The following is an 18,435-nucleotide window of genomic DNA, read 5'->3' as shown; positions in this document are numbered from 1 at the left end:
TGCTACTCACCATATAGCGGAGATGCTGAGTCGCGATAGGCACAACAAAAAGATTCACACAATTATGGCTTTTGGCCATTAAGGCCTTTGTCAGTAGTGGACACACACACACACACACACACACACACACACACACACACACACTAGGCACAACAAAAAGATTCACACAATTATGGCTTTCGGCCATTAAGGCCTTTGTCAGCAGTGGACACACACACACACACACACACACACACACACACACACACACACACACAACTTGCACGCACGGATGCAGTCTCAGAGAACTGAAACTACAGTTCTCTGAGATTGCAGACGTGTGTACAAGTTGCGTTTGCGTGAGTGAGTGTGTGTGTGCGTGTCTGACAAAGGCCTTAATAGCCAAAAGCTATAATTGTGTGAATCTTTTTGTTGTGCCTATCACGACTCAGCATCTCTGCTATATGGTGAGTAGCAACTTTCTTTCTCTGGTATTGTTACATTCCATCCAGGATTTTCCATTGTTTGATAAAGCCAATAACAGTTTTACCATATAAAAGGCTGTTTAAATATTTGTCCAGTGACTGTTCATACAAATCTGTAAGGGTGAATATAATGAGGCTTTCATTCACCGTTAGTGTAGTTGTGGAATACATGCTAATGAAAATGCAGATGACAGTCACAAAAGCGGTCCCATCCCTCAAATGATTTAAATTCCAAAACATTGGCACAGTTTTGTGACTGTTTCTATTGATAATTTGTGCACTAACATCCAACAGGTTTACATTTTTGAGCTGAAAATTATCGTTTATGTCATGACAGCTTATTTTGTGCTCACATTTCAAACAGTGGAAAATCCAGGATGTAATGTAACTACACTCCTGGAAATGGAAAAAAGAACACATTGACACCGGTGTGTCAGACCCACCATACTTGCTCCGGACACTGTGAGAGGGCTGTACAAGCAATGATCACACGCACGGCACAGCAGACACACCAGGAACCGCGGTGTTGGCCGTCGAATGGCGCTCGCTGCGCAGCATTTGTGCACCGCCGCCGTCAGTGTCAGCCAGTTTGCTGTGGCATACGGAGCTCCATCGCAGTCTTTAACACTGGTAGCATGCCACGACAGCGTGGACGTGAACCGTATGTGCAGTTGACGGACTTTGAGCGAGGGCATATAGTGGGCATGCGGGAGGCCGGGTGGACATACCGCCGAATTGCTCAACACGTGGGGCGTGAGGTCTCCACAGTACATCGATGTTGTCGCCAGTGGTCGGCGGAAGGTGCACGTGCCCGTCGACCTGGGACCGGACCGCAGCAACGCACGGATGCACGCCAAGACCGTAGGATCCTACGCAGTGCCGTAGGGGACCGCACCGCCACTTCCCAGCAAATTAGGGACACTGTTGCTCCTGGGGTATCGGCGAGGACCATTCGCAACTGTCTCCATGAAGCTGGGCTACGGTCCCGCACACCGTTAGGCCGTCTTCCGCTCACGCCCCAACATCGTGCAGCCCGCCTCCAGTGGTGTCGCGACAGGGGTGAATGAAGGGACGAATGGAGACGTGTCGTCTTCAGCGATGAGAGTCGCTTCTGCCTTGGTGCCAATGATGGTCGTATGCGTGTTTGGCGCCGTGCAGGTGAGCGCCACAATCAGGACTGCATACGACCGAGGCACACAGGGCCAACACCTGGCATCATGGTGTGGGGAGCGATCTCGTACACTGGCCGTACACCACTGGTAATCGTCGAGGGGACAATGAGTAGTGCACGGTACATCCAAACCGTCATCGAACCCATCGTTCTACCATTCCTAGACCGGCAAGGGAACTTGCTGTTCCAACAGGACAATGCACGTCCGCATGTATCCCGTGCCACCCAACGTGCTCTAGAAGGTGTAAGTCAACTACCCTGGCCAGCAAGATCACCGGATCTGTCCCCCATTGAGCATGTTTGGGACTGGATGAAGCGTCGTCTCACGCGGTCTGCCCGTCCAGCACGAACGCTGGTCCAACTGAGGCGCCAGGTGGAAATTGCATGGCAAGCCGTTCCACAGGACTACATCCAGCATCTCTACGATCGTCTCCATGGGAGAATAGCAGCCTGCATTGCTGCAAAAGGTGGATAGACACTGTACTAGTGCCGACATTGTGCATGCTCTGTTGCCTGTGTCTATGTGCCTGTGGTTCTGTCAGTGTGATCATGTGATGTATCTTACCCCAGGAATGTGTCAATAAAGTTTCCCCTTCCTGGGACAATGAATTCACGGTGTTCTTATTTCAATTTCCAGGAGTGTATATTAGAGAAGGAAAGTTGCTACTCATCATACAGCAGAGATGCTGAGTCACAGATAGGCACAACAAAAAGATTCTCACAATTACAGCTTTTGGCCATTAAAGCCTTTTTCAACAATAGAGTCATATATATATGTGTGTGTGTGTGTGTGTGTGTGTGTGTGTGTGTGTGTGAATTGTTGAAAAAGGCCTTAATGGCTGAAAGCTATAATTGTGAGAATCTTTTTGGTGTTCCTATCTGCGACTCAGCATCTCCACTATATGGTGAGTAGCAACTTTCCTTCACTAAATTTGTGCTCATATTTGTGATTTACCCCCCCACCCCCCATGAACCATGCACCTTGCTGTTGGTGGGGAGGCTTGCGTGCCTCAGCGATACAGATAGCCGTACCGTAGGTGCAACCACAACGGAGGGGTATCTGTTGAGGGGCCAGACAAACATGTGGTTGCTGAATAGGGGCAGCAGCCTGGATGACTGACTGATCTGGCCTTGTAACACTAACCAAAATGGCCTTGGGATGCTGGTACTGCGAGCAGCTGAAAGCAAGGGGAAACTACAGCCATAATTTTTCCCGAGGGTATGCACCTTTACTGTGTGGTTAAATGATGATGGTGTCCTCTTGGGTAAAATAGTCCGTAGGTAAAATAGTCCCCCATTCGGACCTCCGGGCAGGCACTACTCAGGAGGACATTGTTATCAGGAGAAAGAAAACTGGCGTTCTATGGGTCAGAGCGTGGAATGTCAGATCCCTTAATCGAGCAGGTAGGTTAGAAAATTTAAAAAGGAAATGGATAGGTTAAAGTTAGATGTATTGGGAATTAGTGAAGTTCGGTGGCAGGAGGAACAAGACTTCGGTGGCAGGTGAATACAGGGCTGTAAATACAAAATCAAATAAGGGTAATGCAGGAGTAGGTTTAATAATGAATAAAAAAAATAGGAGTGTGAGTAAGCTACTACAAACAGCATAGTGGTCGCATTGTTGTGGCCAAGGTTGACACGAAGCCCACACCCAACACAGTAGTACAAGTTTATATGCCAATAAGCTCCATAGATGACGATGAGATTGATGAAATGTGTGATGAGATAAAAGAAGTTATATTGGGTGATGCTGTGGATATTAGATTAGGAAATGAGACGCTTAAAGTAGTAAATGAGTTTTGCTATTTGCTGAATAGGGGCAGCAGCCTGGATGACTGACTGATCTGGCCTTGTAACACTAACCAAAATGGCCTTGGGATGCTGGTACTGCGAGCAGCTGAAAGCAAGGGTCAAAGTAGAGAGGTTATAAAATGTAGCCTGGTAATGGGAAGGAAAGCGTTTTTGAAGAAGAGAAATTTGTTAACATCGAGTATAGATTTAAGTGTCAGGAAGTCTTTTCTGAAAGTATTTGTGTGGAGTGTAGCCATGTATGGAAGCGAAATGTGAACGATAAATAGTTTAGACAAAAAGAGAATAGAAGCTTTCAAAATGTGGCGCTACAGAAGAATGCTGAAGATTAGATGGGTAGATCACATAACTAATGAGGAGGTATTGAATAGAATTGGGGAGAAGAGAAATTTGTGGCACACCTTGACTAGAAGAAGGGATCGGTTGGTAGGACATATTCTGAGGCATCAAGGGATCACCAATTTAGTATTGGAGTGCAGCACGGAGGGAAAAAACTGTAGAGAGAGACCCAGAGATGAATACACTAAACAGATTCAGAAGGATGTAGGTAGGGGAGATGAAGAAGCTTGTACAGGATAGAGTAGCATGGAGAGCTGCATCAAACCAGTCTCTGGACTGAAAACCACAACAACATTTGTTACTTGTGGGCACAGACTACAGTTAATAACACATACTAAGCTGAAGGTTTATAAAGTTTCTTGTTCATAAACCCAGTATCATTCCACATGATACATTCTGTTCTCTCATGTGAAGAGCAAAGTAATCTCAGCTAAGCACACAGTTTTGTCACATGTGTTAGACAAAGTAAAAGCCAGGTGCTTCCTGGAGAACATTTTGTTGGATTCATATGACAAGAATAGAAACCTCATTGGTAGAAATGGTTTGATCACTGGACATGAAGGATGCACTAGTATTAAGTGATCCATACTGAAAACCCTGTGTGAAATTGAAAAACATTAATAAAATAACAAGTTTTTGATACTGCTGTTTATGAGTTTTTGATTTGTCTATATGAAACAGCTTGTATAAAAGCCTTAACCCTCAGTTGTCAAAGTAGAGAGCTGCGATCTTAAACTGATCTTGCTTTGTGGTACAGCCATTTCCAAAGAAAAACTACACCCATATACCAGTGTGAATAATATTTTATTTCTTGTCATGTGGTCATTAATATTATCAAAAATTTCAGAATGAAATTCAGGGATTTTCTATTTTAAATTATAAGATCAAAACAAAATATATTCATATGCTGTCATTGTTGTGCCATTAAGATTTGTGGGACTAATTATTGTAAAGCTCTCAGTGTTGTAGTCAGTCTGTAGTCTCAAGTATCAATTATTTCACTTTGATGAAGTAATTGTGAGGACAGAAGGCAGGATGGATGACGGTGTTGCAACAGTGATTCAGTTAAAGAAGCAAAATTCTATTTTGACATGTACTCGATCTGAAATTTGTTTACAGAATTCCCACTAGTGTCTCTTGTTCACCCTACCTGCAAAAAAATTTATGAAAATTAACTCACTTTTGTGTTGGGGTATTAAGTCTATACAAACACATTTCCTTTTATATTTCAGTCTTTATGAAGGAGATGAGGTTCTGAAGGAGGAGGATGAGGAAGATTTTGACTGTCCAAATTGTGGGCTCACGGGAATGTTATCACCTATTGAAAGGTTGGAACATATAGAGACATGTCAGACAAAAGGTAAGAGAAGAAACGCTATAGTTAAGATATTTTCATTATATTACTTCATACTGTGAAGATAAATCATACATAAGGAAGAGCCCTTTCTGCCTTCCTCCTCATAGTCATAATATGCATATAGAACTATTTGAGGGAGAGATCCCTCAAGAGAAAAATCACCACCAGAATTTCAACCACTTTTCGCAGGGAATGATTTTATTAAAGACAAGGCTCTTGAGCTGTGAATTAGTTTTAAATATTATTATGTACTCTAATTATACTTGAGTGACAACATTTTGGTAATATATTGGAAAGTTGCAGGTTGCAGAGAAATCTGAACTTCATTCTCCAGATAGAAATGGAGCTAATATCAATAGCTTCTAAAATTTAAGTTTTAAAAAGTTTTATGAGGTCTGTTAAAAAAATTCCAGAACTTAGTCCACAAACTTTTTCTTCTCTTACCTTTTACTTATTGTGCATGATCTCCTTCAAAATACTTTCCTCCACAGTTGATACATCGCTCCCAATGTCATTTTCACTTCCGGAAGCAATCTTGTTATGCCTCTTGCTGGATCTTGTGAAGCTCCATCTGCGTATTTTCTTTTATCTCATCTGTCATTGCAAATCTTCGTCCTTTCAATGGAATTTTGAACTTTGAAAATAAAAAGAAAAGTCCACAGGGTCCAGGTCTGGAGAGGACAGAGGATGGGACAGCACAGTCTGTAAGGAGACTGACGGACCGGTACATTGTTGACTACACGGATGGTGTATTCAGCCAGATTGGTAACACCCAACTTATCGCACAACACATCAGAATGTTGTCCTAACTGCTCAAATGCCTGCCTTGCCTGATCAAGTGGTAGATGACTCAACTCAAACCCAGTGCCGTCGCTACTAACTAAATTAACCCACGAAGGGTGATGGCGAGAACAAAGGGAAATCTTTTGAACTGGGGAAAATTTAAAGAAAATAGCACCACTCTCATAATCAAGGACCAGACCAGAAGCACTGTTTGAAATCACAGCCCATTAGTAAAGGTAATTTAAGATCCTTTACCAAAACCAGATCAACCAGCCGAGAAAAATTCCCGTCAGACAAGCTGCCCCACACCTTGCCCACTAAAGGTAACTCCCACCCATCGTCTACATGACATCTCTGAGTGATAGGATGCAGGGAAGAGAATTTACACAAATGGCGGAATTCCAGATACCTCTGGTAGTCTAACAATGACACCGAACTGCACGAACCAAGGAGCGCACACGCAGGACACCCGTGCACTAAATGATCTGGCTCTTTACATCGATAACACCGTCTGTAATCAGAAACCCGATTTACCACTCGCGCCACTGAGGGTTGATTACTCAAGGGCAACATCCACATTCTACTCTCCCTCTCGCATTGTTCATCTAAAAGCAAAAGTGCCTGTATAGAGTTAATCAGCTCTCAAAACTGATTAAAAGTACTAGGCTGAGGGGAAAAGTTCAAGCGAGAGTGATCCTGAGGTCAAATCCCATCTAACACATTAGAAATGCTCTCCGCCCCAGTCTCACACAAATTGGGAGCTGACACTGCCGTATGCACATGTTCAAAGTATTGACTTACTGTTTCTGAAGTCCCTTGCACCCTCCGGTAAAACTCATACTCCAGCTCGACACTTCAATCCCGCATCCGCCGATCCTGATTTAGGTTTTCTGTGATTTCCCTAAATTGCTCCAGGCAAATGCCAGGATGGCTCCATTGAAAGGGCATGGCCGACTTCTTTCCCCATCCTTCCCTAATCCGATGAGACCGATGACCTCGCTGTCTGGTCTCCTCCCCAAACAACCCAACCCACAAGACTTCACAGACTACAATACTTTAAAAAAAAACTCTCATTAAGGGATACAACAAGGACAAAATCACAGAGTGAGGCATGCGTAATACATCAGCGTGAACCTGAAAACATACCAGCAACCAAAGGACTTGCTGGACCTGAAGTAAACTCTCAACTGCCAATTCCAAAATCCCACTAAGGAGACCCCTGATGGGGTTTGGTATTTTATCAAAATGACCCAAGAAACTACTGCTCAGAACCCGAACCACCGCGCTCTAAGCTCAGTGGCACTACCCTGAACTGCAACTCACTGACTCTATCAGCAAACTGCTACCAAAGCTGTCTTTTGGAATCTTTAAGATCTATAAATCCAAGATCAGTTAGACAGTTACCTAGGTGAGCTAAATGTGCCTGCAGACAACACACTTGTTTTGAGTGGGCTGACTCGCCTCGAGAAATGAAATATTATGACACAATTCCTCCGACACAGTGGAAATACTGGAGAGAAAGTCACCTACCCCACCAAAGGTGTCTGCTGAGGGTAAAAGAGGGCAACCAACCACTGCACGCAGCCGGGTCGCTAACTTGGGTACACTTCCATCCACGGGAATCCCATGAATTCACATTTCGTAGAGAAGATGTTCACGTTCAGGGTGGGAAATCCGGGGACAAGCTCTGGAGCTCATGGTGCAGGCAAACCTTCTGAAACCAAAGAAAAATTAGTGCACTGGTACGAATACCATATTCTAACAACTACATAAGGTGAACTACATTAGTTGAAACGACAAACAAGCCAGGAGGGAAAATATGAACCATCCCCCCCCCCCCCTTTAAGCTAGCAGATTGTTCTACTACCAAGTGAAACCGAGGTAACAGGTTCAGGATAGGAACGGATCAAACATCAACACGTGGAAGGGAGACCCATCAGATAGTTCATTGTTTTCACCAAATTAACTTCTCTTTAAGAAAAACATATTTATCAATTAAATTCTAGATTAATAACAACATGAAAGCCGTCAGAATTATAGCAACATTTACAATGACAAACTACTGAAATTTACCAATATAAGCAAAAGGAAACAGTAGTCAATAAACATAAGGCATCTGAGTTTATGAACAGTAACAATGAAATTTGAATCGTTCAGTAATTTACAAAAGTTTTTGAGTTAATTCCGCTAAACTCCACAGTCTACAACCCTGGCAGCAGTCACCCAACCCAGGTATAGCTCCAAGGAACAAGACAACTACTCAGCTTTTGCTAAGTATGACAGAAGACACAGCAGAGCACTCCCATGGCAATAACTTAGACCTCAGGTGTTGGGCAGGATGGCGCCAAGGTAGCGGCCCAGAAGTCAGGGCTGCAAGCACCAACTCAGACTCGCATGCTTTGCAATCAATTGTGAGTATAAATCACACGCGAGGCAGCGCCCATAAACAATAACAGAATATATTCTCACAAATGATGAGACTCACTTTAACGAGATAAATACAACTCGTAACCTTAGATAAAACAAGTAGTTAAAGATATATACACCTTCACAAGGATTTTAATCAGATCAGGGGAAACTCATTAAGATTGACAGAGACAATTAGAATGGATTTTGTCATACACAATAAGTACATACGTCTCCGTCTAGGTAAGATGAAAAAGCGAGTACATGTAACTGACAAAGTGCAGGTACAAACAGAGCAGTTGCAGTTAAACCACCCCTGAGGCATGAGTGAGTACTGCTAAATTGCCTTAAGAAATACTAGTTAAGGTGAGCTTAAGCAAAACAGAAAATTTCAATCATAGTAGCCCTACATAATTCAATTAGGACTAAAACACATCAACTTAGGTTAGAATAGATGCACTTTACTAAATCACAATTAGATTTCAAATTCATACCAAATACCTGATACAGTACCATGACACCGGTGTTACCACTTCAATTCATTACACCGCACTCCAACCGGGTGCTCACAAGCAATTAACAGAATCATGTGGCTTCAGAGAAGACGCACTACCAACCATTGGCCACTCTCGGGCCAAGGCACACTGCAGAACAAACAAATATGTATTATTTACTGAACAAGACACAATAATATTTTGCCAATTTTCCTTTAAACAATAAAACCACAGGGCTAGAATATCAATAGTCAGTATGTTATGGTGCACTCTCCCCACTGTCAGTTATCCTTTTAACTTCTTTTCAAATAACAGAAGGAGGCCCCTGTCAGCAGAGCTCCAGAGCACGACCTTCATCACCTTCTTTAGTGGCTGTCCAACATTTGACAAGTCACTCAGCGATCAGGCTGGGGTACATGTATTGTCAAACCCAAATCAGCCCAACCAAAAGCCCCCTGCCAGGCACAAGGCAGGTGACTGTCGATACCGGTGCCAGAGGTAGTTAGGCCAGCAAACCTAGCCGCCACGGCTCGACAGTGATTTCATTTTTTGTGCAATAGTCATGCAACAGGGATGAATGTGCAGGTGCGTTATTGTGCTGCAGAAGTCAGGTATTGTCTCGCCACATTTCAGGCTGTTTCCTTCTCACATTTTCTCGCAGGTGTTGCAACACATCCTGATAGCACCATTGATCAATAGTTTGTCCCAGTGACATGAATTCATGATCAACTAATGCTTCAAAGAGCCAAAGAAAACTATCAGCATGGCTTTGACATTTGACCTAACCTGATGAGCTGTTTTTGGTCTTGGAGAACCTTTCCGAACCCATTGTGAAGGTTGAACACTGGTCTCAATGTCATAACTGTGGACCCACATCTCATGACCATTTATGATTCTCTTAAGGAACATTCATTCTCATTTGCAAGATCCAAAAACCCTTGACAGATTGTGAAGTGAATGTCTTTCTGGCCTTGAAGCATGAGCCATGAGATGAACTTTGTGGCAACATGATGGATTCCAAGATGCTGTGTCAGGATTTCATGACATGATTCAACTGAAATGTTACATTCTTCTGCAATCTCTTGGACAGTCTGTCTTCAATTTCCTGAACAAGGGTCATCTTTAACTTTCATCTGGCCATTTTAAAACCATGTGAACCATTCATAACACCTGGCACGGTCTAAGCACTCATCACCATAGGCTTTCTGCATCATTTGGTGTGCGCCTGTAAAGGTTTCCATGAGGTTCATGCAAAATTTGATGCAGACATGTCACTTCCCTAACTCTGCCATCTCGAAATTTGCAAACTGTGCGACACAACATTCTACTCACTACAGCACTGAACAATAACTAACAGACATACAACAATGAAACTTCCGCAAGTTATACATTAAACATAGGTATGTGCAGGGATGCCAACCACATTTCACTCCAACATACCATTGGGGCGAAATTACAGATATACTGGAATTTTTTGAATAGACATCATGTGCTGCTGTTTGTCAAAACATTTTTTGCATACGTGATATATAAGAACTCTGTGGTCTGAGAATTTTTGTTCTAATAAGCTTAGCAGATTGAAACTTCTTATGAGTGACATTTATATGATTTTGAGATGTTACTTCAGAAGAAACTGATTGTATATTATTATCTTACATATAATACAGTCCAAATTGTACTAAATTCGTCCCTCCCCCCTTCTTCCCTCCCTCATTCTTTGGTATTTCGACTGTTCCAAGGACTTTTCTTGTGCTTTACCTGTCTAGCATGCGTATATTCTTAAAATCCATAACCTGATTAGATTGTTCTTACTGCTCTGCTATTGCTGATCTTAACTTCTGTCCTAAACATATAGTGTTCTTGCTCTTTAACACTTTCTTTTACTGTCCTTCCAGTTCCATCAAAATGTACTGTGCCACAACCACACATATCTTCAAATATTCCAGCATTGTGGTAGTGGTGAAGCACATCTGTTGTGGGTCAGAAGAAGACTTTTATCTTGTGTTGACTAAAAAATGAAGTCATTAAACCATTCTTCTGGAGGATCTTTATATGAATTCAGTTACTCAAGACAAAAACAGTAATTTTACAGAATGTGCAGGAGGTTACTTGTTTTTCTTATTTGCATTATTATTATTATTATTATTATTATTATTATTATTACCACTTCATTAGAAGGCCCTATTTATGGAGAGGTTATCATGCCCACTGGCCATCACTCTTTCCCTAAGGATGTCTAGCTTTGATCGCAAGCTCTGTCACTGGTTCAGAATTCCTGGAAAATCAGTGTTCAGAGCAGCTTGCGTCTGGGCTGGGTAGTGGTGTGATACAGCATCTAGATATTTGTTTGAGTTGGTAAGTTTTCTATAAAATCTGTGGGCTAGAGTATTGTCAGGCCTTCTGTTGGCCACCACATCTCAAAACAGGGGGCCTATCTCACTCTTCATCTCCATGGTGAATCTGATAGTTGGATGATCGTTGTTCAAAAAATTGTAGCATTTTTCTAGCTCTTTCCTGCCACATGGCTATACAAGAAACATGTCATCCACATAGCAGACCCGGCAAGATGGTTTTAGTTCCACATTTCTTCAAAATCCTCCAAAAAAATGTCAGCTTTACAGCTGACAGAGCTGAGCCCTTAGCTAAAACTCCCCCTTATATTTAAAATAACTCAACTGCAAGCATAACTCAATCAGGTCAAAAATTTCTGGAGCAGATTTATCCCCAATGATGTCCGTGGTACCTGTTACTAGGGTGTTAGTAAATAGAGATTTGACCTTGGAGCTCACCATTATGCCAGTTGTGGGTACTTATACTCTAAGTAAATTTCCAAAAAGGTTTTGAATCCTTCAGAAAGGAGTTCATTTTTTCAAGAACATGTTTTATTTTCTAAAAAAAACCTAAAAACATAAGTTGAAGAATTAATCCCATTCAGTATAGGTCTCAGTGAACATCATTCTTTATGAAACTTCGGTAGACAACCTGGCTTCAGACTCTATGTGTGGATGTTTCTTTCCATGACAACAAGTAACCTGTAGCTGCCATCTCTACTGAAATTGCACGCATTCTTTGATATTTCAGCTGTTTCACAGGATTTCTTTCTATAAGTATAACTTTATCTGGTTGGCATTGAGTTATTTCTGAAAATCAAAAACCTGGTCATGTTAGTTTGCCACAACCACATGTCATTTCATACACTCCCACAGTGTGGAGACAGTCAGACACATGCATCATAGGTTGGAATACATGTAACATAGTCAAATTATGCTTGGGATTGAGTTATTTTAAATATAAGGGTCAATTTTATTAACAGTGTGATGGGGTACAATGAGCTCACTTTTCTCATCTGTAGCAGCTGAATTTGTTATGAAGCACTAGCTGAGAACCCATTGTTGCCTGGGTTTATATTTATTCCAATCTCTCCCCCTCCCTGTCCTCCCTTTGCCTGTCCATCTCCTCCTTTTTCCTTTCTCTGTCCATCTGCTCTTTCCCCCTGTCTTTATGTCTACTGCTTCCTCCTCCCCCTCTCTCAGTCCATTGTCCATCCCCTCCCCCCCCCCCCCTCTCTCTCTCTCTCTCTCTCTCTCTCTCTCTCTCTGTGTGTGTGTGTGTGTGTGTGTGTGTGTGTGTGTGTGTGTCTTTCTCTCAGTAGGTTGCTGATTCTTATCAAACAGTATTTCTTTCCAAATGGTAAGTAATGTGTGTACCAATTTAGTTTTAAATTAATCCAGGAGTTTAAGAGAAGCTTTTCGGTTGCAGTTATGCCTGTATATGCACATGTCACATGTGTTTTATCATATTTCACACATATTTGTACACATATTTCAATTGTATCTTTACCTAAATTTGCACTGCAGTTTTGTCTTCATGCAGCTCAGTGTTAATGACATCATATCTTCTGAATTATGTGCTGTACAATGATATAATTTTGTGAGTACATTCAGTGGTATATGTGGCTACTGTCTGTGAAATGTGTGCAAATAGAGTTAGAAGTAAAGAAGGAATAAATTAAAAGGTCTAGCCTGGTGTGGCAGTTTTACTGCATGACAGTGAAAGTGATGTAAGTGATAAACTCTTTTCATTTCATCATCGTTTTGAGGCAGGTGTCAGCAAGGAAAAATCTCATAAAGATTTGAAATTATGTGTAAAGTTGGTTGCCAGTCACTAAGTGCTCTCACTCTCAAATACTGGATGAATATAGCCTGGGTATTTGTGCACTGTGAGCTACACTACTTTTTCACCCCACCCCTCTGAGAGGTAGATGGTTCTTACACCTACAGTGATTCTTTCCAAACAGTATGTATGTACCAAGTTTGGTTGAAATTGATCCAGTGGTTTAGGAGGAGATGGCATATGAGAGGCAGTCTAAAAGTTTCTAAGCTTCTAGTCTGAGATAGTTACCGTAATATCTTGCACAAACAACATCACCTACTTTTATAGTGACCCTTTGTGGGTATGCAAGTCAAATTTTGCGGCTCCAGCTTTGTTGATTTTGCCGCTAGGATGCATCATATACCATAGTGTAAGGAAATGACGAATAATGAGAGAATCAAGAACAGTGATGTGATTGAATATCTTCATTTGAAGGGTATGACGCCCACGGAAATTGTGGAGAACATGCGAAATACACTTAAGGACAGTGCTCCATCTTATCTAACAGTGAAAAACTGGGTGTCCAACTTCTAACGCAGAAGAGCGAGTGTGGAAAATGTGCAAAGGAGCAGAAGGCCTGTCACTGTTGCCACTGATGAAACAGTGACTCCAATCCATGGTATGATTTTGCAAAATGATCAAACAACATTGCAGCAAATTGAAACCACATTTGGAATTTCCCATGGGCATGCTCATGATATTGTTGTGAATATTTTGGGCATATGGAAAGTTTCATCTCGGTGGCTCCCAAAAGATTTGAATGTAGATCAGAGGCGGGACCATGCGCAGTGTTGTGAAGAAATCGTCTGCCAATTTGAAGTGTTTGAAGGTGGCGTTCTTGCAAGGTACGTGACCATGCGTGAAATGTGGGCTCACCACTGGATCCTGAGACAAAACAACAGTCACAAAAATGGAAACATCCTTCATCCCCTACCCCAAAAAAATTCCGGGTGTAAAAATCAACGGTAAGGTGATGGCATCAGTCTTCTGGATGCATAAGGGGTAATTATGGTGGATTACTTGCAAAAGGGTGTAACTATCAATGCATTATACTATTGCATCTTCCTGTGCCATTTGAGAGAATAGATAAAGAAAAAAAGGCGCGGAAAATTGGCGCCCAGAGTTCTTTTGCATCAGGACAACGCACCAGCACACAAAGCCCTTGTAACACTGGAAACTCTGCATGACTGCGGGTTCAGATTGTTACGTCATCCACCATATTCTCCAGATTTGGCTCCATCAGGCTTTTTTCTTGTTCCAAACTTAAGAAAAGATGTCAAATGATGACGATTTGACAATGATGATGCAATGATTGATGCTGTGAATGATTATTGGACTTGAAATCAAAGACCTTTTATTTGAATGGTTTGCAGAAGTTATCTGAGCATGCATGCAAGTGTATTAGTGTACACAGTTATTATATTGAACAATAAATTGATATTATGAAATATCTGCCATTCTTTATTTGTTAGGCTAGAAACTTTTCGACTCCCTATCGTATACTTTTATAATAGTATGAATTTCAAATGAAAAGTGTTACATAATGCAGAACTGAAACCATCTTGCTGGCTCCAATATGTGGGTGTCACGTTTCTCGTATAGCCACCAAACAAAGAAGAGCTACATAAATTCTACAATTTCTTGAACAACGCTAATCTGAAAATCAGCTTCACTGTGGAGACAGAGAATGAGATAGGTCTCCTTTTTTTAGATATGTTAATCTACAGAAGACATAATAATACTCTAAGGCACAGTTTCTATCTACCAACACAGACTAGTATCTAGACATTGCTTCACGCCACTACCCAACCCAGAAGCTAGCTTCTCTGGACACACCATCTTCGTGTGCATTCCTCACCAGTGACTGTAAGAGTTTGTGATCAGAGCTAGATTTCCTTAGGGAAACATTGACAACTGATAGCTATGATGACCTCTCCATAAAGAGGGAAATGCATTGAAGTGGTGGTAATAATAATAATAATAATAATAGTAGTAGTAGTAGTAGTAGTAGTAGTAATGTAAACAAGAAGAATGAGGAACCTCCTGCACATTCTGCAAGGTTACTGTTTGTGTCTACAGCAATCGAACGCAGAGACAGAGTCCTTCAGAAAAATGGCTTAAGGAAAAAATTTTTCAATCAACACAACACATAATAAGAAAATTTGGTTTTGCCTTGAGCAAACATATTTTTTCTTGTTTTAGTACACATACATGTTTCAGAGAAGTTTCTTCATGTTCAGTGGATTTTATTTATTATCTGTTGAACAATCTACAAAGAATTTATGCATTATGATATTTACCAATTTTTGAGATTATATTGTTTACATCACCATAAGTATAGCTAGAAATATCAACATGAAGAATAAGTATATACCTTATTATTACATTTTGGTGTTCACAAGTCTGATTGGTATTTGCAGCACAGGTATAATTTTGCCTTCCAGTATGTCCTCTGCAGCTGAAAAGCATATATCAATGTTTTCCTGTAATTTCTCAAGTCTTAGGCCTAATATGATGCTATTGATTTTTTCCTTTTTTTAATATATATATATATATATATATATATATATATATATATATATATATATATATATATATATATATATATATATATATATATATATAGTGTCATCGCATTATGATGGTTTGTAGTTCAAGGGTGAGCATGTACTTCCTGGAGTCCATTTATTTAATTTCCTGTTTCAGCCAACTTACTTCTGGTTTGTGTTTAGCATGTTGTTTTGCAGCTGGAGAAACTTCTCTGAAACATGTATCAGTAGTAAAACAACAAAAATTGTATTTGCTGAAGACAGAACCACATTTCCTTATTACATATTATGAAGCAATGTAGACAAGGAAAGAGTTTTGACCACAAAATGATTATACTACAATTGATGTATCTTACCACAACCAAACTGCAGGAGTATATGAGGTGACATGCTGTTGTGCCAAAGTATGAGGGCTATCCACAAAGTACATTACGTTTTGGAATTAAAAATAAATAAAGTATTGGAAATTTTTTTATTATATACAGATGAAAGCCAGACTTAAATGCTACTTTTCTACATAGTTGCCATTTAAATTAAGGCACTTATCATAGCGATGGATGAGCTTGGAAATTCCTTCATCGTAAAATTCGGCCGCCTGCGCCTTCAACCACGTGGTTACCTCTTCTTGAAGCTGTGCATCGTCATCAAAATGCTGTATAGCCAACCACTTCTTCATTGCTGGGAATAAGTGGAAGTCGCTCAGTGCAGGTCGGGACTGTACGGCGGATGAGGAAACAACTCCCACTTAAAAGATTCAAGAACTTCACGAGTGGCATTTGCCGTGTGGGCCCGGGCGTTGTCGTGAATCAGCAAGATCTTTGAGCCCAACTTTCCCCTGCGCTTGTTTTGTATTGCTCTTCTGAGGTTGTGCAGAGTTTGGCAATACCTTAGAGAGTTTATTGTAGTGCCTCTTTCCAGGAAATCCACAAAAATCACACCTTTTCTGTCCCAAAAGACAGTCATTACTCGGTTGAAGGCGCACGCGGCCAAATTTTACGACGAAGGAATTTCCAAGCTTGTCATCGCTACGATAAGTGCCTTAATTTAAATGGCAACTATGTAAAAAAGTAGTATTTAAGTGTGGCTTTCATCTGTATATAATAAAAAAAAAATCCAATACTTTATTTATTTTTAATTCCAAAACATAATGTACTTTGTGGATAGCCCTTGTACATATTGGCCAAAAGAAAGGGTTAAAGAGTATTAAGACAAAAGGTAAAATCAGTGATAGAATAGCACCAAGCAGAATGTGACCAGATTATGGATTTTAAGAATATACACATGCTTCTCAGAGAAAGTAATATTTATAAAAGGAAAGTCTGTAAAGCAGTTGAAATGTCGAATCGTGTATAATTTCAATGGAGATGGAAACTACAGGCTTCTGTCTTCTTACCTACCTGTTATCACAGAATTAAATACCCGGTCATGGCAAACAAGGAACCTTATCAGGAAACAACCAAGGTGGTATAACAACAACAACAATAATAATATTCTGAATTCCTCCCTATGTCAGTATCTGGCTCCAGCATTTACTCAATGATGATGGTGCACCAATAGCAACTGAACAATTTTTACCCAGTAACTCCACTCTCCAAAAGAGTGCTCAAAAACAGCCATTTATATGAGGTATGTTCAATAAGTAATCTAACACATTTTCTGAATGCAGGTTGGTTTTATTTAGATATTTCAATACATCGTATTATTCCCCACTACTTTAGCTACAAAACTCAAGTTTTCAATGTAATCTTAGTTCATTGCCACCTTACTGGGAGGGCCTGTACGCCTAAGCATGATACCACTTTACTGGACGACATTAGCACCAATGTTGTGCTGCATCAATAACCTCCCTATCATCCATGTGCTACTCCAATAGAGTGCATCCTTCATTGGGCCAAGCAGATAGAAGTTGGAAGGTACGAGATCGGGCTGTAGAGTGGATCAGGAACATAATTCCAAAGAATTTTCATGAGCTCCTCTTGTGTCATTCACTTGTGTGAATCCTTGCACTGTCATGGAGAAGGATATTTCATTTGCATTTTTGTGGCAACAAACACGCTGCAGACGTTTCTTCAGTTTCGTGAGCATAGCACAATACACTTCAGAGGTGATTGTTGCATCATGAGGGAGGACATCAAACATAATAACACCTTTAGAGTCCAAGAAGAGTATCACTATGACTTTACCAACTGAAGGTGCAGCTTTGAAATATTTCTTCGCCGGCCGGGGTGGCCAAGCTGTTCTAAGCGCTACAGTCTGGAACCGCACGACCGCTACGGTTGCAGGTTCAAATCCTGCCTCAGGCATGGATGTGTGTGATGTCCTTAGGTTAGTTAGGTTTAAGTAGTTCTAAGTTCTAGGGGACTGATGACCTCAGAAGTTAAGTCCCATAGTGCTCAGAGCCATTTGAACCATTTTGTTTTAAATATTTCTTCGGAGAAGAGGTGGTGTGATGCTACTGCATGGATTGCCATTTTGTTTCTGGTTCAAAGTGGTGAACTCATGTTTCATTGCCTGTGATGATGTTTGACAAAAGAGTATCACAATCAGCCTCATAATATTCAAGCAATTCTGCACAGATGGTTCATTGCTCTTTATGGACTTCCGTGAGGCAATGAGGAAACCAGCAGGCACACACCTTTGAGTATATGACTGGGGGATAAATGTGTCAGCACTATCAACAGAGATGTACATTTAAGCATCAAGAAGTTTGACTGTGACCCATCAATTATCTCAAATGAGAGTGTCTACACATTTCAGCATTGCAGGACACAGTTGTGGGTGGCTTGCTGGCATGCAGGATATCGAATAGGTATGTGTGATGTTGTTGTGATAATGACATATGCATTGCCCAACAACTCACCCTGCTTTTGTCCACTGCTAGGTCTATGTAGATATTCTGTAAGCATCTATG

The 18,435-nt window shown here is 41.0% G+C and overlaps 1 protein-coding gene across 2 annotated transcripts in view; it reads left to right on the top strand.

Annotated features, from left to right (window-relative positions):
• LOC126466679 (probable ATP-dependent RNA helicase DHX34) overlaps positions 1-18,435 on the top strand; it is a 179,030-nt gene that overhangs the window by 150,564 nt on the left and 10,031 nt on the right. For both annotated transcript variants that reach the window (XM_050096401.1, XM_050096402.1), the window contains exon 18: positions 5,016-5,143. In XM_050096401.1, the coding sequence (XP_049952358.1) occupies positions 5,016-5,143 (128 nt within the window). The remainder of the gene's footprint in view (positions 1-5,015; positions 5,144-18,435) is intronic.

Source organism: Schistocerca serialis, chromosome 1 (assembly GCF_023864345.2).
Source record: "Schistocerca serialis cubense isolate TAMUIC-IGC-003099 chromosome 1, iqSchSeri2.2, whole genome shotgun sequence".
Taxonomy (NCBI): domain Eukaryota; kingdom Metazoa; phylum Arthropoda; class Insecta; order Orthoptera; family Acrididae; genus Schistocerca; species Schistocerca serialis.
This window is presented reverse-complemented; position numbering and strand designations above follow the sequence as displayed.